Source organism: Onychomys torridus, chromosome 1 (genome assembly GCF_903995425.1).
Source record: "Onychomys torridus chromosome 1, mOncTor1.1, whole genome shotgun sequence".
Taxonomy (NCBI): Eukaryota; Metazoa; Chordata; class Mammalia; order Rodentia; family Cricetidae; genus Onychomys; species Onychomys torridus.
In genome coordinates this window covers 30,287,063-30,307,219 of record NC_050443.1, presented here as the reverse complement: position 1 = coordinate 30,307,219, position 20,157 = coordinate 30,287,063, and the positions used below count along the sequence as shown (strand labels likewise).

At 50.0% G+C, this 20,157-nt stretch overlaps 1 protein-coding gene across 1 annotated transcript in view; it reads right to left on the bottom strand.

Moving 5' to 3' along the window:
- Positions 1 to 2,310: 2,310 nt before the first annotated feature.
- Catsperg (cation channel sperm associated auxiliary subunit gamma) overlaps positions 2,311 to 20,157 on the bottom strand; it is a 30,074-nt gene continuing 12,227 nt past the window's right edge. Inside the window, exons 8-29 of the mRNA XM_036185738.1 lie at positions 18,300 to 18,468; positions 17,082 to 17,219; positions 15,000 to 15,059; positions 14,765 to 14,884; positions 14,222 to 14,272; positions 13,982 to 14,111; positions 12,755 to 12,866; positions 12,357 to 12,515; positions 12,156 to 12,265; positions 11,104 to 11,317; positions 10,166 to 10,228; positions 9,877 to 10,075; positions 9,663 to 9,781; positions 9,397 to 9,477; positions 9,258 to 9,314; positions 5,715 to 5,871; positions 5,491 to 5,554; positions 5,295 to 5,390; positions 4,982 to 5,071; positions 2,998 to 3,090; positions 2,772 to 2,871; positions 2,311 to 2,685 (exon numbers count right to left, since the gene is read on the bottom strand). Of these exons, the coding sequence (XP_036041631.1) occupies positions 2,428 to 2,685; positions 2,772 to 2,871; positions 2,998 to 3,090; positions 4,982 to 5,071; positions 5,295 to 5,390; positions 5,491 to 5,554; positions 5,715 to 5,871; positions 9,258 to 9,314; positions 9,397 to 9,477; positions 9,663 to 9,781; positions 9,877 to 10,075; positions 10,166 to 10,228; positions 11,104 to 11,317; positions 12,156 to 12,265; positions 12,357 to 12,515; positions 12,755 to 12,866; positions 13,982 to 14,111; positions 14,222 to 14,272; positions 14,765 to 14,884; positions 15,000 to 15,059; positions 17,082 to 17,219; positions 18,300 to 18,468 (2,640 nt within the window). The 3' untranslated portion in view covers positions 2,311 to 2,427. The remainder of the gene's footprint in view (positions 2,686 to 2,771; positions 2,872 to 2,997; positions 3,091 to 4,981; positions 5,072 to 5,294; positions 5,391 to 5,490; positions 5,555 to 5,714; positions 5,872 to 9,257; positions 9,315 to 9,396; positions 9,478 to 9,662; positions 9,782 to 9,876; positions 10,076 to 10,165; positions 10,229 to 11,103; positions 11,318 to 12,155; positions 12,266 to 12,356; positions 12,516 to 12,754; positions 12,867 to 13,981; positions 14,112 to 14,221; positions 14,273 to 14,764; positions 14,885 to 14,999; positions 15,060 to 17,081; positions 17,220 to 18,299; positions 18,469 to 20,157) is intronic.

Sequence of the window (20,157 nt, the reverse complement as noted above, 5' to 3'; positions counted from 1 at the left end):
GAAGTCTTGAGGTCAAGTCCACATTCAGAGGGGAAACTACAGAGAAGCAGAACCAGGTTTCTGTAGACCCTGAAGGGTTTCAAAGTCATTCTTCAGTTACATAACCAGTTTAAGGCCACGTGGAAAGAAAGGGGTGGGGGAGCAAGCAAGCCGTAGAGGGACCTGAGACACAGATCAGCCGCTAAGACCACATGTTGCTCTAGAAGAGGACCCTGGTTTTGGTTTCCAGCTCCCACATGTCAGCTCACAACTACTTGTGATTCCAGTTGCAAAGGATCCCATACCTTCTTTATTGTCTCCATTGGCACCAGGCACCTACATAATGCATGTATTATGTATGGTGATATTTTGTTTGTGATCTAACAAATACAGCTTGCCTGAAGATCAGAGTGGGGAGCTAAGCCACTAGTCAGCCACAGAGGCCAGGCGGTGGTGGCACACACCTTTAATCTCAGCACTCGGGAGGCAGAGGCAGACAGTGTGAGTTTAAGGCCAACCCGGGCTACACAAGATTGATACAGTCTAAAAGAGAAACAGTCAGGCAGTGGTGGCACACATCTTTAATCCCAGCACTAGGGAGGTGGAGACAGAAAATGATATGGCTGGGCGGAGAGAGGAACATAAGGTGGGAGGAGCCGAGCTCAGTCTCCTTTCAGGCTGAGGATTGGGGGGCGGGGAGAGGGAGGGAGGGAGGGAGATAGGAAGAAGAGAAGAAGGAAGGGGAGGGACGGACGGAGGGAGGGAGGGAGGGACGGAGGAAGAAGAAAGGGGAGGGAGTATGGGGATCATGTGGTTAAATGTGCTTGCCACCAAACATGACAGCTGAGCTGGAATTTGGAACCCACATGGTAGGAGAAAATCTATGACTGAGTTGTTCTCTTACCCCATGTGTACACTATGGCATGTGTGCCACCACCAATACACATAAATAAATGAGTGTAGTGGAAAAAAACAATGGCAAAAGCCTCAAATTGCCAGGCAGTGGTGGCTCACAGCTTTAATCCCAGCACTCAGGAGGCAGAGCCAGGTAGATTTCAGTGAGTTCAAGACTAGCCTGGGCTACAGAGTGAGTTCCAGAAAAGGATCCAAAGCTACACAGAGAAACTGTTTCAAAAAAACAAAAGCCTCATAAACTACTTCTATGTGGAATACTCAGGTGCAGGTTGTACTACTTGCAAGTAGTACAAGATCCTTTCATCGGGGCCTGGAGAGATGGTTCAGTGGTGAAGAGCCCTGGCTGCTCTTCCAGAGGACCAAGGTTCCATTCCCAGCACCCACATGGCAGCTCACAACTTTAACTCCAGTTCCAGGGTCTGACATCTTCACACCAATGCACGTAAAATAAAGTTAAATAAATTATTTAAAAAACAAAACCCACAAAATCCTTTCATTGCCCATAAGCCACTAGACAGACACTGGCACTCAAAATACATACTGGTTGCTACAACCAGGGCACCAAATTATCAGAACGTGATGCAGGCAACAGAGAGAACCCAGAGTGAGTATTCAGCTGGACCTGAGCGCCGCAGCCAACAGGAATGATGTCAGCCATAATTGCCTGTTCTCCGACAGCCATCCTGAATAGCTTCTCAGCAAAATCAGAGTGGAATTTGAAGCTTTACAATTGCTTCCCAGCACCAGTACCGGGACACATGCTTGACTTTTTAAATCATTTATAGTTTAAAGGATCTTTCTTTTGTAGTCTAAGCCAGCCTGGAAGTAACCGAGTGACCCAGACTGGCCTCAAATTCAGAATATTTCTGTTCCCTCAGGCTCCCAAGAGGTCAGATGACAGTTTGAGCCACCCCACTAGCTAGCATTGTCTTGTTTGTTCTGATGGGTTTTTGTTTTGTTTTGCTTGAGACAGGGTCCATGTAGATCTGGCTGGTCTGGAACTTGCTATGTAGACCAAGCTGACCTCAGACTCAGAGTTCCACCAGTCTCTGCCTCCTTCCTCTGCTAGGATCAAAGATGCACACCTGGCTTAATTTCAGACATTATTAATGTGTGTGTGTGTGTGTGTGTGTGTGTGTGTGTGTGTGTGCAGGCACACACTCATGTCACACTTTTTTGTGTATGTGTGCACACCCCATGCATGTTTAGTTCAGAGGACAGTTTCAAGGACTCAGTTCTCTCTTTACACCATGAGTCTTGGGACCAGGCTGTCAGGCTTGGCAGTAAGCTCCAAAGTCTGGGCCATCTTGAAAACGTAGATTCTGGTCTTTTAATGGTAACTACAGCTGTACTGGTACAAACCAAACAACACATGAACCCTCCTGAAGACTCAGGGATTCTGAAATGAGGCTTTATTTGGGTCTGAAGGAGACACAAACATTCTAGCAAATCAGAAAATCCTGGGTAGGTGGCAGGCTGCATTCCCACAAGGAGAGGCCTAAGGGTGTATAAGGAAGGGTACAGAGAAGAGACTCAGGCCACCACTTCCTTCTCCAATGCATTATCCACTTTGGAGCCTGCTTGAGAGGGAGCCTTGAGACTTGGCTCTGAGACTGTCTGAGAGTGGAGGCTGAGGGCTGCACTGGAGGTGGCATATGTGTAGAAGGACTCAGCTGCCATGATGTTGTTAATCTTCCAGCGTAATGAGACCCAGGCCTTCACTATGTGGGGCCAAAGGAGGCAGAACAGGATGTAGAAGATTACCAAGCCCACAAACAGGCTGCTGGACACCTGCAAGCACAGGACAGTAGTCATGGGTACACAGTGTTGAGTGAACCCCTGCCCATCCAGTAGGGAAGCCTTTGACTGCCACTCACAAGGACAATGAAGAGAGACCGCTTGGCGCTGAGTGGTAGCCCATGCAAATGCAGTACAAAGATGAGCTGGTAGTCACAGTATGAGCTAGTATCTACTCCTCTGATGAGGGAAGGGAGTCCGATTGGGTTAAGTAGTTGGGGCATCTTCCCATGGAACACCTTCCCCCCGAACCCCACCCCTGCCACTGCCTCTCTGCCCCTCACAGAGGCTCCGTGCCTGGCTTACCTATTGCTCACCAACAGCTTGAGGAAGAATTCAGGTGCAAAGATGCTTTGGGGAGTGATGTCATGGCATGGGGAGTTCTCTAGACACAGCCACCTACCAGGAGTCAAGTTCAGGCATCTGTGCCACTTACACTTCCAGTAAGTGCCAGCTAAGTACAATCTCCATCTTCCCCAGGCTCTTTGTCCCTTTTGTAACTATGGTGTTTCAGACTGAACTCAGGGCCTCACGCAAGCTAGGTGAGCACTCTCACTGCTGAGCCAAGCCCCACCCTCAGCCCTTCCATAACGCGGTCCAGGCAAGTGTCCTCCCACAGAGCTGCTGCTACCTCAGCGCCTTCATTGGTGAATGCTAGCCCGGCGGCGGGCGGCGTTCTCCCACAGAGCCGAGCCACACCCAGTCTATAGTCTCGGCCTTCTCGGGCCTACTCAGTCCACTGGAACCGTGGTACCCCGGCTGAGCGCCTGCCCTGGAGCAGGCTGTTCACTCGCTGCCTGCTGCCTCCCGGCCTCCACCTGCCAGTCCACCCACATGTTGGCTAAGTACCTACTGGATGCCACCTTCCTCCCACAAGCACCGTCTAAACACAAGCTAGGCACAAACTCACATCTTTTCTCACTTATTCCCTCTTGATTTTTGTTCAGTAACCCTGAACTAAACACGGACTTGTAGGCTAATTTGTTCACTTGCTGCCTTGTGGTATCATGGTTTTCCTTTCACTGAATCAAAAACGGTTATCGAGCCCTTACATACTAATGAACTCATTCATTAACATCTCCATTTAACTGTCAATGAATGCTGACTATGCATTAATTTGTTCATTCTTCACTAAAAAGGTTAGAGCTGTGCTATAGAGGAGAGAGACCGACCGGTCCTTCAGGAGACTGTGACAGCTTAGAATGGTGAGGACCAAAATGTAAGGATATATGCAGGCAGAGGGTCAAGAGGGGGCGGGAGGTGCAGGCAAAGGGTCAAGAGGGGGCGGGAGGTGCAGGCAGAGGGTCAGGGAATGGGGGTAGGTGCAGGCAGAGGGTCAGGGAATGGGGGTAGGTGCAGGCAGAGGGTCAGGGAAGGGGGGAGGTGCAGGCAGAGGGTCAGGGAAGGGGGGGAGGTGCAGGCAGAGGGTCAAGAGGGGTCGGGAGGTGCAGGCAGAGGGTCAGGGAAGGGGGGAGGTGCAGGCAGAGGGTCATGGAAGGGGGGAGGTGCAGGCAGAGGGTCAGGGAATGGGGGGAGGTGCAGGCAGAGGGTCAGGGGAAGGGGGAGGTGCAGGCAGAGGGTCAGGAAGCAGGGGGAGGTGCAGGCAGAGGGTCAGGGGAAGGGGGAGGTGCAGGCAGAGGGTCAGGAAGCAGGGGGAGGTGCAGGCAGAGGGTCAGGGTGGGAAAGGCATGTGGGAGTCCAGAGGAGCCGGCTGCCCACCTGGAAAGAAAAGGCATGGTTAAGCCCTCCAAAGGAAGAAGCATGTGAGCCAAGTCCTGAAGACAGAGTAGGAGGCCCCAGACTTCCAGGAGAGCCTCTCTATACAAAGGCTAGCCCTCCTTGGGAAACACAAAGACAATTAATATGACTGACTATTGGGAAGCTTCTCAGAGGCCACAATGGGCCAGAGGGATGGGGGCGGGGGACGACTTGTGCCAAGAACATGTCTGTAACCCCCGGAATTTCAGAGAGCAGAGAAGGACAATCATAATTTTGAAATGAGGCAGAGCTACACAGTGAGACTCTGTAAAACAAAACAAAGTAAACCCAACAGGCTAGGGGGTGCTGGGGATGTAGCTCTGGTGGTAGAAAGCTGTCTGGTGCGCACCGAGCCTAGCATCCCCGGTGTGGTGGTGCACACCCGTAACCCCAGAACTGGGGAGAATGGGAAGAACGAGGGCATCTTGGGGTAGGTAGCAAACTCAAGGCCAGCCTGGGGACATGAGACCTGAGCATCCAAACAAAACCAAACAAGCCTGGAGAGCATGGAGCCCTTGGGACTTGTACTCACTCGATCCCTGGGCTCTGCTGAGACATTATGTAGAACTTCTTGTCCTGGGTGGTCCTCTCGGCCTTCGTTTTCCAGATGAGGCTACTGGTTCTGTGCAGACCCGAACAGTGTCAGGGTAGGTTGAGCACAACAGTTATCAGCATCTAAGGGCGTGGTCCCGGTGGGCAGTGGGGAGCCTAGGCCTCACTGTAGGGGGCTCTGAGGCACTGGTGGGTGAGGTTTGCAGCAGGAGTTCCCTGCTTAACTGGAAGTGGGAGAGGAGCCCGCAGGCCAGACCCACCAACTGTGGACAGGGGCCCCCCCGAGGGATTACTTGTCCAGCGGGCTGTTGTAACGGTAGATCTCCTCCTCTGTGTAATCTCGGATGGCATCAATTGTGGGACCTCCGCCCACCACCTTCAGCAAGTAACTGCAGAAGGCAGAGGCAAACATGGGCCCCGATGGTCTTGAACTGTGCACCCCCTCTCCACTGGCCAAGGGCTGACAGCCTGCAGCCCGTCTTTTCTCACCTGCCTAGGAAACGGCCAGAGTCTCCCGTCACCATGTCTTGGACTAAGAAGAAGGGCTGAAATACTGTGGGTTATGAAGGAGAGGAAGGAGGAAGAAATGAGCTTTGTCCAGAGAGGGGCAGAAGGGAAGTGGAGGGACTCGGGTGAGAGCGGACGGGGTCGGGCCGTGGCAAAGGGAACGTGGGAGGGAGGGCAGTGAACTTGGGAGGAGGGATGGGACACACAGTCACGGAAGAGGAAGCACGGCATCTCAGAGTTGGACACCACACAGTCGAAATAGTGTTTGTTTAGCTGCCGGGAGTGCAGAATCGTGTAGGTGACATCGAAGGCCAGGCGCTTGCCAGGGGGACAGCCGATTAACAATGGCACCATCAAGTGACCCTGGGTAGGAAAAAGACCTGCTGCTGGGGGATTGCCAGATTGCCATGAAGGAGTAGAGAGAAAGCCTCCCCTCTCTCACACACCAGACTGCCAGCCCCCCTCACCAGCACAGTTGGCCACATTGCAACCCTTAGTGACACATTGCCTGCCTGCTTTTTCTCTGCAGTGCGAAGGTTGGAACCAGGGCCTTCCTTGAGCACTAAGCAAGCGCATTACCACTGAGCTACAGTTCCAGCCTTTGTTTGTTGTTAGTGTTTTTAATATTTTATTACATTTTAGAATTTTGTACAATACATTTTGATCATATTCACTCCCCTTAACTCCTTCCAGATCCAACAACACTTCCCTGCTCTCCTCAACTTCATGTTCTTTCTTGTTGCTTGAGACATGGACTCCTTATGAAACCCTGGCCGGTCTGGAAATTACAACATTGACCAGGCTGTTCTTAAACTCACAGAAATCCTCCTGCCTCTGCCTCCCAAGAGCTGGGAGGATTAAAGGTGTAGGCCACCAGGCTCGTTTTCCTTGGTTTTTTGAGATAGAATCTTCTAGAGCCCAGGCTGTCCTTGAACTCTCCATCCTCCATCTCCCCAGGAATCATAGTCATGTCCTACCACATGCAGCTAAAACAGTATTTCTGATAAATGCCAAGGCTTATGTAGCAATTCCTGTGTATAAGGCACTGGGTAATGTTAAGAGCTTAACATATTTTCTTAAGCCTGTGTGAGCTATATGAGCCCTATATGTTACAGACTATTAATATGCCTCACTTTGTTATTATTTATTATTGTTTGTTTATTTGAGACAGTATCTCTCTGTGTAGCCCTGGCTATTCTGGAACTCACTTTTGTAGACCAGGCTGGCCTTGAACTCACAAAAATCCATCTGTCTCTGTTTTCAGAGCACTGAGATTAAAGGCATGCAACATCATGCTAGGCAATATCCCCCATTTTAGAGACGGCAAGCCATGTGTGATGGCACATACCTGTTGTCCCAGCACCTAGGGGGTTAAGGCAGGAGGATCTGGGATTTGAAGTCAAATCCTGGGGTTATATATAGCAAGACCCTATTTCAAACAACAAAAACAGGCAACAAAAGTGAGGAGCAGCTGGCTGTGGTGGCTCAGGTTCTAATCCCAGCATTTGAGAAACCAATGACAGAGAATAGTTGTGAGTTCAAGGTTAGTCTGGGCTACACAGTGAGTTCAGACTAGCCTGTGTTATAGACTGAGACCCTATGGGGGGTGGGGGTGGGGGGAGGGGAGGCTTGTTGTGGTGCTTTGCCCTGTAATCTCAGTACTTTGGAGGGGATGCAAGGAGGGTCAGGAACTCAAGGTCATCCTGAGCTACATAGCAAGTTCCTAGAAAGTCTGTGCTATTGGAGACTGTCTCAAAAGCAAATAAACGGAAAGCTAGACACGGAAAGGCCAAGCTCCTTGTTCATTCTCCAGAGCTGCACAGTAGAAAGGGCTAGAAACGGAGGGACAGGACCCACATACTGCTAGCAACAGGATGTGAGGCCACTGATGTCTGCACTTGCACACCACTTCCACTCACCTCTCCCAGGTCTGAGTTTGGACCACAATCCACCAAAACGAGTATGTGAGACTAGAGGGAAGTAGAGCCCGGAATGAGAGCCATGGGTCGGGGAGCCCTCGTGACACTGTCTTCAGAATGAAGACTCTCTAGGCCCATTTGGGGCTAGATTATGACATCCAGAGATTGTGGCCTGAGCTTGGTGGGTGTACAGTAAGCATCTCCCGAACCAGGCCAGTCACTCTGGATAAATAAGCCAGCTTTCACTAGGCTGGTGGGCATCTAAAATGCAGTCTATTCAGAACTCATCCTAGTTAATGGACTTCCGTGTCTCCCAGATGTTCATGTGGAAAATTTTTGGCCCTAGGCTGTGAATGTAGCTTGACCCTATAGAACACTAGCCTAGAATACACAGTGAGGTGCTTGAGGAGTCTGACTCAGCTTCTGCCTCCTCAGTGCTGGGATACAGCCATGGTGGCAGCCATGCCTGCCTAGCTTCCTATTTCAGCCCTTCCAAACAGATCCAGAAGGCTGGCCCACAGCTCATTGTACAGTCATGATCAGCATGTGTGCGTCTCTGCACTCCTTCTCTAGCAACACAAAAAGGAATCCGGCTAAGGAGGCTGAATCAGGAGGGTCAATATGGTTTGAAGCCAGTCCACGTGGCAAAGTGAGACCCTGTCTCGAAGGAAGGAAGGAAGGAAGGAAGGAAGGAAGGAAGGAAGGAAGGAAGGAAAGAAGGAAGAAAGGAAGGAAGGAAGGAAGGAAGGATGGAAGACCATACCTAAAACCTCAACTTTCTTCCCTTCTCCCTTACCATTCTGGAAGACAGACAGACAGACAGACACACACACACACACACACACACACACACACACACACACACACCTGTTCCCAGCACATAGCCAGATGTGAACATCTCGGCCTCTTCCCTCTTACTCTCCTGTCCTCCAAGTCTCTGCCTATCACTCCCATTTCCCACTGCCTGCGGCGCTCCAGACTAGCAATGAGGAGCGCCCAGTGAGTTTGCTGGAGGGTGGACAGGAAAGTTGTGGAGAACAAGGACTCTGGGGCCTCTCTAGGCGCTCCAGGCCTCAGTGCTAACTGTATGCAAGGTGGATAGCACATGTGTAAGCAAAAGAAGAATCATAAAACCAAAGGTGAGAACAAAGAACATTTGAGAGAGAAAATGTAAAACAATGTGTGAGGGTTGGTGCGAGGGGCGTGTCTTAGCGGTAGAGTGCCTGCCCAGCATCCTCAAAGGCCTGAGTTCAATCTCTGGTACTGGAAATGAGGGCATGGAGTGGAGCAGTGTGGAGCAGTATGTGAAAGGGTTGGCCATGCTCTCAATATGCTGCACATGTGTCAGTTGGGAAAAGAAGCCAATGGACATTTCCTTGTGATGAAATACAATTGTAAAAGCACACAGGCATGTGTGCAGCCTACAGAGCTGTGAAGGCAGCCATTTCAGAAACCCTTCCTGAGGGGTGAGGGCATGAGTGAGGACCCCAAATGAGAAAGGGGAAATATGAATGCAGGCACTGGAGACGTGGCTCAAAGGTTAAGAGTACTGGCTGCAACTGCAGAGGACCCGGGTTCCATTCCCAGCATGACAGCTCACAACCATTTGTACCTTCAGTTCCAGGAAATCAGATGCCCGCTTCTGGCTCTGCAGGCACCAGGTGCACACACATGGTGAACAATCATACATGCAGGCAAAATAGCCAACACATAAATTAAAAACATGAATGCATTTGTGGTGTTCCCAGGACAGCAATGGGAACCAACTCTGGGGCAACTCAACCCAACCCTCCACTCTCAATACCATGCCCAGTACCCAAGTTCTAGTACTTGCGTGCTTGTCCCAAGGTATGTGGTCTGGAAGCATTTTCCAGAAGATCCCAACACCTGTGGGTAGGAGTAGGTGATGTTAGGGACCCACGGGCCAGTGTTCTCTCCCCACACCCTTCCCCCCAAGCTTGGACCATACTTTGACCATCATGGAAGACTTCTTGAGGTTATGTCCACTGATGCCCTGATCATAGCAGACCTTTTTGTCCTTGATTGTAATCTGAAGTAGAAGGAAGGGGAGACCAGAATAAGAGGGTATCCAAATCTGTCCTAGGATCCAGAGACATTCAAAGACCTGATAACTGGGGCTCAGAGGGGCTAGGAAGAGCTGTGGCTTTCCACTGACTGTGCAGAGGACCAGAGGGACAGCGGCCAAGGCCCGTAGCTCCTCTCTGGCCTTCTCACCTTGTAGAGCACTGCTTTGCGATTAAGAAGGACATCCTGATTCACAGATACATCAAGGCACTGAGGGTCCGCAACAACCGCGGCCACTGCTAACTTCTTCTCCACCTGGTAGCTGGAGCCTGCCAGGGAGGAGGGAGGGGCCTGCTGCCTGGGATCCACCCCCGGAGGATCCAGGCCCCGCCCCTCGGTTGTCAGTTAGGATCCGCCTACAGACCGGAGCTGTCACTGAGCATGAAGGTGTCCTCATGCCCCGTCAGGAAGACGGTGAAGCTAAACGAGGCGCCCTTGTCCAGGAAGACAATCTCGGGCATCCCGTGGTCTTGCGAGATGTTGTAGAGCTTTTGGTAGCTGCTCATGTCGATGTACACGCCTTCCGCTGCCAGCCAGTTGCTGGACAGGTAGAAGTAGTAGTCCTGGGTGCACGGGGTGGTCAGCTAGTGCACGCTGCGCCAGACGCGGAGGCCCAGTGCTGCCCTCCGCCAACTCCCAGCCTGTCCACCTACCTTGTACCGTGACTTGTGTTCCCACCAGCGCCAAGTGGGATCGTGCACCGGATCCGCGTAGGGCTGTGGGACGGTCAGACACCGTGAGGAGACGGAGGAGCCAGACAGCTCTAGGATGGGTTCAGTTCACAGCCCAAAGTAGGACATACACACCCCAGCCCGCCCCCAAACCCGGCTTCCTGTGTCTGTGTGAGCTTGTGGAAGCCAGAAACCTTGCTTGTGTTTCCAAAGATGCCACCAGGGAGTTCTCACTGAACCCTGGCCTGATTGATGGGACTAGACTGGCTGGCCACTGAGTCTCACTGATCAAACCTGTCTCCACCTCCCAGAGCTGGGATTACAGGCCCAGCCCTCAAACACAGCTTTTTCTGTGGGTACTTTGATTTCTACTAAGTCCTCGTGTTCTGTGCATCTCTCCCCAGCCCCTGGATTTGTTTGGTTTTTTGGTTTTGTTTGGTTGTTTTTTTATTGATACAAGGTTGCACTATATAGCCCTGGCTGTCCTGAAACTCACTATGTAGGCCACAAACTCAAGAGTTCTGTCTGCCTATGCCTCTAGAGTGCTGGGGTAAAGACATAAAGGCTGCACCATCACACCAGGTGCCCACCCCAACCCCCTCTCCCACACATATGCCCTTTTTTATGGCAGAGTCTCGTGAAGCCAAGGCTAGTCCTGAACTCCTGATCCTCCTGCCTCCACCTCCAAAGAGCTGAGGTTACAGGCATGCGCCAGCAACTGTAACCTAAACTTGGCTTCCTGGCTTTTAATCCAAGAGTCTCACCTCTAAGAACCACTCTCAAGTCCAGCTCAAACCTGCTGCCTCCGGCCCCTTCACTCTCCCCATATCTTTGAACTTCAGGCTCCAATCTGGCTGCACTACCCCCTCAAGCTCATTCCTACAAAAACAGTTCCCTCTTCAGTTCCCCCAAGTGCCCACCTTGTCATACTTGGAGTGCAGCCACAGCAGGTAATAGACAAGGCCTTGATAGACAGCAAGTGTCTTATTATTGTGGAAGCCCAGGGATTCGGAGACCAGAGGTGGCGGAGCATGGTAGAGCTCCTGACGTGCAAGATGCTGTTTTTTCGGTAGGTCATGTAGACGCATCACCTTGAAGGGGCAGAGGTCGATGAAGGAGGGCGTCTTGTAGTTCCTGGGCAGCAGTGGGCGATGAGCATGCAAAGGGAGATAGATGCTGGCTCCTGTGGGGTATCAGGAACGTGCCCGGACCTACATTCACCACTTCTGAGTTGCTGGTTCCCCAAATTTCCCCTGGCTTATACCAAACTCGGCTCAGCCCGGTCATGTTCAGCAGTCTCTGGACACCCTCCACATCTCCTCCCACTTGCTCTCCAGGGGATGTCTTCTCTCCCATCCCCAGCCTTGCCTCTCCCCCACCTCCAGCTGCTTTTCTGGCTCTACCCTCTGCAGATGTCCAGCAGCTTTTCTTTTCTTCCCCCAAACAGTCTCACTATGTAGCCCAGGCTAGCCTCGAATTGCAAATTCTTCTGTCTTAACCTCACAAGTTAAGACTGCAGATGTGGCCGGGTGGTGATGGTGCACGCCTTTAATCCCAGCACTCGGGAGGCAGAGACAGGTGGATCTCTGTGAGTTCGAGGCCAGCCTGGTCTACAAAGTGAGTTCCAGGACAGGCGCAAAGCTACACAGAGAAAGCCTGTCTCAAAGGAAAAAAAAAAAAAAAAAAGACTGCAGATGTGGGACATTGCTGGGGTCTGTCAGTCACTGAACACCTGGTCACTGTTCCTCCTTAGGGCCTTCACGAGTAAGGGTCCCTTGTCTAGACACCCTTCTCCATTTCCTCCCCACCCTCACTAACACCTCCACTTCCTCCTCCCCGACGCCCCAAGCCCTCCAGCTGTACCACTCTGTTCCTTTGAGCATCCCCATCAGCAGCTTATCCCTAAGGTGGCTCTTGGTCCTACCCCTGGGCTGGGAGCTCTCGGTCTTCTTCATGGTCCCCATTTTCTCACCCTGTGTTCACCAGTGTGTAGGGGGTGTTCTGATCATACAGCAGCAACTGTGCCACAGGCAAGAGCCTCTTGACCAAACGTTCATTCCCGGAGTCAACAAGATATATCAGCTGGAGCCAGAAGCAGGCAGGTAAGCTGGTGGGAACCTCCTTGTAACCCCACCCTGCTCCCCATCTCCACCCTACCAAGCCTTCATGGTACCTGATAGAGCTGCCCATCTTCATAGAAGAGGGTGACCAAGAACTCTTGGTCCGCAAAGAGGGAAGAGTGTTCCAGCTTCTGCAGGCTGAAGTAGATATCCCAGCCTTTAGATGGGACCAGCCGGTACACATCATAGCCACCTTCCAGAAAGTACCAGATCTGGGGATCCAGCAGTCATCATATAAGGGGCTGTGGTAAGAACTGCAACCTTTCCTACTCTCCCACTGTGCTGTGACAGTCTCTGGAAAAGTCTCCTACCCTCTCTGAGTTCCAGGCCCCTGTTATGGATAGGGCTTCTACTGACATTATTTTGGGATCCCTTAAGGGTGTTCACCCTAACAGGGCAGGAGGGATTAGGGGGTGAACAAAGAGGGCTTGGGGAGAACAGGGTAGCTCACCTCTTCTCCTTCTGTGACAAAAGCCATGTCTCCTTGGTAAGAGCTGACCATGTATTTGATGACGGAGTCCTTGGGGAAGTCCGCCAGATAAATGAAGTGTATCCTATTGTAGCTGTAGAGGCACAGAGAGGGAGCTCAGAGGATGAGGACAGCCGGTATCCTTAGACATCTGTTTCTCCCATAGTATAGCATGGGACTCACTGACTGTCTGCTGGCACTGTAAACAATAGCAGAGGGGCCCTGTAACCCCGGCTTCAGTTTCCACCACTCTTTGGAGTGTCCTTGTGCCCTGGATCCCTATCTCCCATTTTCTGATGTTTTTGGGACCCCAGGACTCAGCCTTCTGGCCTAGGTCTCCAGTAAAAGCCCCATCTTTCCGACAAATGAAGTCCCAATGGCATACCATCTGAGCCCTGGATCCAGACATGCCTGAAGCTGGATCTTGATATTTCTAAATATAAGTCAATAAATTCTTTGTGCTTAACTGATTTTTGAATTAGGTTTCTTTCTTTTAGAACCAAATGCATCATGAAAGAGCAGTTTGCCAACTGTCCATGAAGATGGCATCAGGCCCCTGAGATCATGAAGAATAAGAAGACAGATGAGTAGGAAGAGTTTTGAAGAGCCCCGGGAAATGCTTTCTATTGCTCACATGTGTTTTTACACAGGCTGCTCGAGCTGGGCTGGGGTGACTCATAAGAGAGTACCTGTGTGTCACCAGTGGGGGCTGGGCCATGGCTCCTCAGGGGACTACTTGCCCCACATAAGCAAGACCCTAACTGGAACAACAACAAAAGCCTGCTGAAGGCCTGGAAGGGTGGCTTAGAGGGTGAGGGCATTTGCTGCTCTTACAGGTAGGTTCCAAGCACAGTATAGCTCCAGCTCCAGAGTTTCTAATGCCTTTCCTCCATATTCACCTGCACTACGATGTACACCACCACACAGACACACATGGGTACACATAATTAAAGTAAAATAAAACTTTACTAGGCATTATGGCATACGCCTTTAATCTCAAGCATTAGGTAGAGGCAGAGGCAGAAGCAGATGGATCTCTGAGTTCAAGGCCAGCCTAGTCTACATAGTGAGTTCCAGGACAGGATAGTGATACCTGTCTCAAAAAACAAACAAAAATTATTTATACAAATATATGTGTATGTGTGTGTGTGTGTGTGTGTGTGTGTGTGTGTGTGTGTCTGGGTCACTGGGGAGATGGCTTATGCTTACCTTTGCAGGATGAAGTTGCCCCAAATGTACAGCATATTGTTGAATGTGTTGAAGAACAAGCCCTTGGGTATCATAGCAGTTCTGGTATAGGTCTCTGTCCCATGTAGCACCAGGAAGTCCAAATCCTGAGCTGACCACAGCAGAGGAGGAAAGGATGTAGTGGAGAGGAGTGATGGTCGGTCACCTGGGCTCTTCCCGGCCACTGCCCACCTGGAAGCTACCCTCGAACTCTGGTCCTACCTTCTGGGATAAACTGTGGTATTACGTAGAGAATATTCAGCTGCTGGGTCTCTAAAGGTAGGAAAACAACACCCTGAAAGCTGAAGAACTCTCAGTATCTGGAAGCAGGACAAAGCTACCTGCTCTCCAACCTTCACATGAGACTCTGTTGGCAAATGGGCTTGGTCTATATGGTTGAGTTCCAGGACAGTTAGGACTACATGATGAGACCTTGTTTAAAAAAACAAAACAAAACAAAACAACCCACAAATCCCCACCCATCTTAAAAACTCCACTGCTTTCCATTTAGGGCAGACAGAATACCTTCCTTGATTTATTACATGGTGTGTGTGTGTGTGTGTGTGTGTGTGTGTGTGTGTGCGCGCGCGCGCGTGCGCTTCTCTTGTCCTCTTCAGTCTCTCCACTTGTCCCTCTTAATTCGCTCCCAGACACACTGGCTTCCCCAGCTCACTCTGAGTGCTAAGAGTGGAGTGTTGGGGTGGACATATGGTCCACAGTCCAGGCTCCTGCACATTCCCGCCTGACTCCAGGCAACCTGATTACCTAAGTTAAAGCTGAGTAGGTAAAAGATCTTAACTAATTTCATGGAGAGGGTCTCCACCAACAATAGCAAGTTCTTCTCATCAGCGATGTACGTAGCCCAGTTGATGGAGCAGTTTGAACCTATCGGGGAGAGTAGAATCTAGAGCAATCTAGACCCTGACTTCTTCCCCATACCCCTCTCAACCTTCTCAGTGGCCCCCACCCACCACCCCAGATCCCCCCAAAAAATGAGTACCTGGTAACTTATCACATATTGACCAGCTATCCGGCATCATCTTGAAGGAAACACGACCATCTATGGATCAAAACAGGTCCCATGCTCAGGACCTTTTTAGCCCACCAGCACCTGTAGGGTTATCCCACCCAACTAGCACCCCATGGGGGCCCCACACCTTAAACCTCTTAACCCAGGGACTCTAGGGGTTAGGACTGCCTTCCATCTTTCTCATCTCTACACTTGACCTAGGGTCTCAGAAATGTTCTTAGATCTGGTGATGTGACCAACAGAAGCCAATCAGAGTGCATGCTGTGGCTGGGAGTTAGAATTAACGAAGCAAGGTGTGGTGATACACACTGGTGGTCTCAGCATTCACTCACTGGTAGATTCTGTACAAGTTCTTTAATGCTGAGCCAAGCTCTGGCCTGGTTTTATCTTTTTTAGTTCATATAGCTTCCAACTCTGGATCCTTCTGCCTTAGCCTTCCAAGTGTTGTGACTGCATGTGCATACCACCATGTCCAGTGTATTTATTTAATCTTCATATCAACCCAAAGAAATAGACTATTATAGTATTGTCATCTGGTCCCATTTTACAGGTGGAAAAGTGAGATCAGTGAAGTCATGTTACATATCCAAAGCCACAGATCTAGGGTCCCACGGAGCAGTCTGTGGAGTCTGTGTTATATTTAGTCACCATGTGATGCAATAATAGGGGCTTATCAGCACTTTTGCAAACAAACGAACAAAAAACATAAAAAACAAACAAACACATCTTTCCAGATGGGCCTGGCAGAAGCCTGGTGGGAAACTAAAAAGAGGACAAGCCCTGGGGCTGGAGAGATGGCTCAGAGGTTAAGAGCATTGCCTGCTTTTCCAAAGGTCCTGAGTTCAATTCCTAGCACCCACATGGTGGCTTAAAACCATCTATAATGTGATCTGGTGCCCTCTTCTGGCCTGCAGGCACACATGCATACAGAACACTGTATACATAATAAATAAAACTTAAAAAAAAAAAAAAAAAAAAAAAGGAAAGGAAGAAAGAGGACAAGCCCTGAGTGCTGGTACAGGCCTTTAATCCGCGGGACAGAGACAGGAGGGTCTTCGTGAATTTGAAGCCTGCTTGGTCTACATAGTGAGTTTCAAGACAGCAAGTTACATACTGAGATCCTGTCTCAAAAAACAAAGGAATGAGATGAAAGTGTAGAACGATGAGGAAGGCATCTCTTGTTTCATTTCTTTGACTATGGAGAAATTTGGGTCAGATTCCCGCTTAACAATGCCTGCGAGCATGCCAATTAACTTTTTATTTCATGATTTATTTCTTTTCTGTGTGTGTTTTGCATGCCTATACGTATGTGTACCACCTGAGTGCCTGGTGCTGGAGGAGGCCGAGAGAGAGCTTCAGATGTGCTAATGAGCTGCCCTGGGAGTGCTCTGAAGTGCTCTTGGCTGCTCAGCTGCCTCTCCTATCCTCTCTCTGCTTTTCGAGAACAGGTCTCATTATGTAGCCCTAGCTAGCCTGGAACTCCCTATTTGACCAGGCTGGCCTCAAATCCCTGTATGCTGTGCACACGAGGGGGTCATAGGGACAGCTAGTGGCATTGGTTCTTTTCTCCCACCATGTGGATCCCAGGACTGAATTCAAGTCTTCAGGCCGAGCAGCAAAAGGGCCTTGACCAGCTGAGCCATCTCACTGGGCCTTGACCTTTATTAATTTCTTTAGTATGTGAGTGGTCTCACCAGCTTGCTTTCGTGTTTCATTTTGAGATAAGGGTCTCATTGTAGCCTGGCCTGGCCTTGAACTTCCGATGATCCTACCTCTCCTTCCCAAGTGCTGGGAAAGCAAGCAAGCATCGCACCATCCAGCTTTGCTGACCTGATTTTTGAGTTGGGTGTCTGCCCTTTAAAGCCAAACACATCATATAAAGTATCTAACACTGTTCAAGCTGGATCTGAACCAATGCGTATCCATGTCCATGCACATGGAACAATCCTGAGCCTGCCACCTCTCCTGAGGACACATGGCAAGGAACAGGAGCTCTAGGTGAGAAGGTGTAGAAAAATGTCTCCTGAGCTTCCAGATAACACAGGCTTTTACCTGTAATGGTCCCGATGTGAATATAACCTTCATTCTTGCCAGTGGTGAGGGCCAGGATGTACTCAGAGCCATTGCCATCGACGAAAACTGGGCACAGCTTCTTGATGCACTCGCTAGCCAGGACACGAACCCAGCTGCCTAGAGGGACAAGCGTGCGGGCTCAAAACCAGGTGGTCAGGCTGGTGTCTGGACCCCAGATCTCCTTCCTTCTAATCTTACAAACCTGTTACCTGTCCTCTTAGCCTAGAGCAACACTGCAGTGTGGTATTGGGGGGTCTCTAGAGCAACACTTGTCAGTTCTGTGGCCCTCCCTCATCCTTTACCTCTGAGTTCCAGTCTGTTATGACCGGCTCTGGTTTGGTGAGACAGAGTCTTACACTGTAACCCTAGCTGCCCCATCTGGAACTGCCCAGCTTCCTGCTGCAGCTTCCCCAATGCTGGTGTGTGTCAGGTGGGGACCATCACACTTCTCCTGTGCTCCCCTGGTTCTGACCTGAGTTTTGGACATAGTGAGGCAAATAAGAGACCCTTCTAGCTTGCAGCCACTAACAAAAAGCTTCCCTGGGGATACTTAGGGACAGAGGAATGGACAGTTGCTGGACAAGAATCACCATGAGTCAGCATGGAGGCCACAGATTACAGTGAGTCCCTGGGTAGTAGAGACACCTATGCCTGCAGTGAGTCCCTGGGTAGTAGAGACACCTATGCCTGCAGTGAGTCCCTGGGTAGTAGAGACACCTATGCCTGCAGTGAGTCCCTGGGTAGTAGAGACACCTATGCCTGGAGCCAAAATGGCTCATGAGTTTCTCATTCAGGTATGCCAATAAACAGGAAGACCCACTTTTCTTGTTTGTTTTTCAGAGGGATAGGGTTGAGGCAGTTCTCACTAAGTTCTCCAAGCTTTCTGGAATCTAATATGTAGCCCAGGATTGCCCTAAACTCGAGATTCTCAAGTGCTAGGATTACAGAGGTCTGCAGCATCCCCACCGTGTGCCTCATGTTCCTAGATCCACACATAGCTGAGGATGACCATGATCTCCTGGCCTCTGTCTCACAAGTGTTGGGATGACAGGTGCATAGCACGGTGATGCCTGGACTTTCTCCTCTGGTTAACATCCTTCTTGGTTTTGTTTCTCCAACACCCACAGCTCGCCCGCCTCGCACCCCAGCCCGACACCCACAGCTCGCCCACCCCGCACCCCAGCCCAGCTTTCTCACTGCTGTAGCCGCCATCGAAGAGCGCAGAGTAGCTGCCTGTGAAGTAGTAGACCAGCTGGTTCTGCCGGATGAAGAGCGTGCTCTCCGTAGAAATGGCATCATGGATGGTGGCTGAGAAGTCAAGTATGGGGCAGTAGTAGGAGCCAACCCAGCAACTGTCAATGCTCAGCTGCAGGAGAGCAAAGACCAGGTGAGCAAGTGCCTGGGGCCTCAGCCTCCAAGTCCTGCCTGCCTGCCTGCCTGGGGTAAAAATTTTTTTTTTTTTTCCGAGACATGTTGTGGGATACTTGTACACTGTGTGAAGATGTGTCGCTGTGATTGGTGTAACAAAAATACTGAACATCCAATAGCCAGAGAGGAGAGTATAGGCGGGACTTCCTGGCAGAGAGAACTCTGGGAAGAAGAAGGGCTGGATTTGCCACCAGACATGGAGAGGAAGCAGGAGGGACAGGATAGAAGAGAGGTAACAAGTCATGTGGCAGGACATAGATTAAAAAATATGGGATAATTTGAGTTATAAGAACTAGTTAGGAGCTGGAGAGATGGCTCAGAGGTTAAGAGCACTGACTACTCTTCCAGAGGTCCTGAGTTCAATTCTCAGCACCCACATGGTAGCTCACAACCATCTGTAATGAGATCTGGTGCCCTTTTCTGTATACATAATAAATAAATCCTTTAAAAAAAAAAACATTAACACAAGCTGGGCGGTGGTGGCCCACACCTTTAATCCCAGCACTCAGGAGGCAGAGCCAGGCGGATCTCTGTGAGTTTGAGGCCAGCCTGGGCTACCAAGTGAGTTCCAGGAAAGGCGCAAAGCTACACAGAGAAACCCTGTCTCAAAAAACCAAAAAAAAAAAAAAAAAAAAAAAAGAACTCGTTAGGAAAAAACCTAAGCTAAGGCCAAGTATTCATAATTAATAATAAGGCTCCATGTCATTACATATGGTACCCAATGTGGGGCCACATATATCCATATAAATCCTTAAAAAGCTTTAAAAAAAAGTTTTGAACATGGAGTGAGACATGGCTTCCTGGCCTGGTGACCAATATCTCTCAAGTAGGCTTGGTACTTGTGGCTTACAGAGGTGCGGCTTTTTTAAGAGGCCCTGATATGGCCAGGTGGTGGTGGTGCAAGTCTTTAATCCTAGCACTAGGGAGGCAGAGACAGGCGGATCTCTGTGAGTTCTGGGACAATCTGGTCTATAGAGCAAGTTCCAGGATAAGTCCAAAGTTACAGAGAAACCCTGTCTTCAAAAACCCAAATAAAAAACTAAAGAGGTCCTCCTGCTATGCAGCAGAGCACCAATGACATCCGACCAGTGGACGGCCAGATAGAAATGCCTGTGGCAACGTGGACACAAGTGTCCCAGAGCTGGGACAGTTAAGTGGGCCCAAAGAGGGAAGAGCCAGCCATCACCACCATGTGCTGAGCTAGCCATGCTGCAGAGGGCCTGACAAAGTATAGCCCAGGGAGTTTGGACCTTGTATGGTGCTTTGCTAATTTTAATTTTTTAAATGCTAATGAACAGAAAATGGCAAGGCTGAAAGACATTAGATTGTGAAAAGACCTGCTAAATTAAACCAACTTACATACTTTAGGAAGTTATGGCTTCAAAATAAAAGTCAGGATATGTGTTGCATTATGGGAGAGGTTGTGCTTTTGGTTTCATGGGAAATGAAAAGCCATAGATTCCTTCAAAATTAATAAAGATCAGATTTGATCTGAGGAGACCTCCTGAGGATCTTGGCTAGACATGAGGAAAAAAGGCAAGAAAGACTACAGGACAGGTGACATATATAGTGATCCGTCTATGTGGGAACAGCTCTGAGACTAGATGAGACATGATAAATCTTGTTG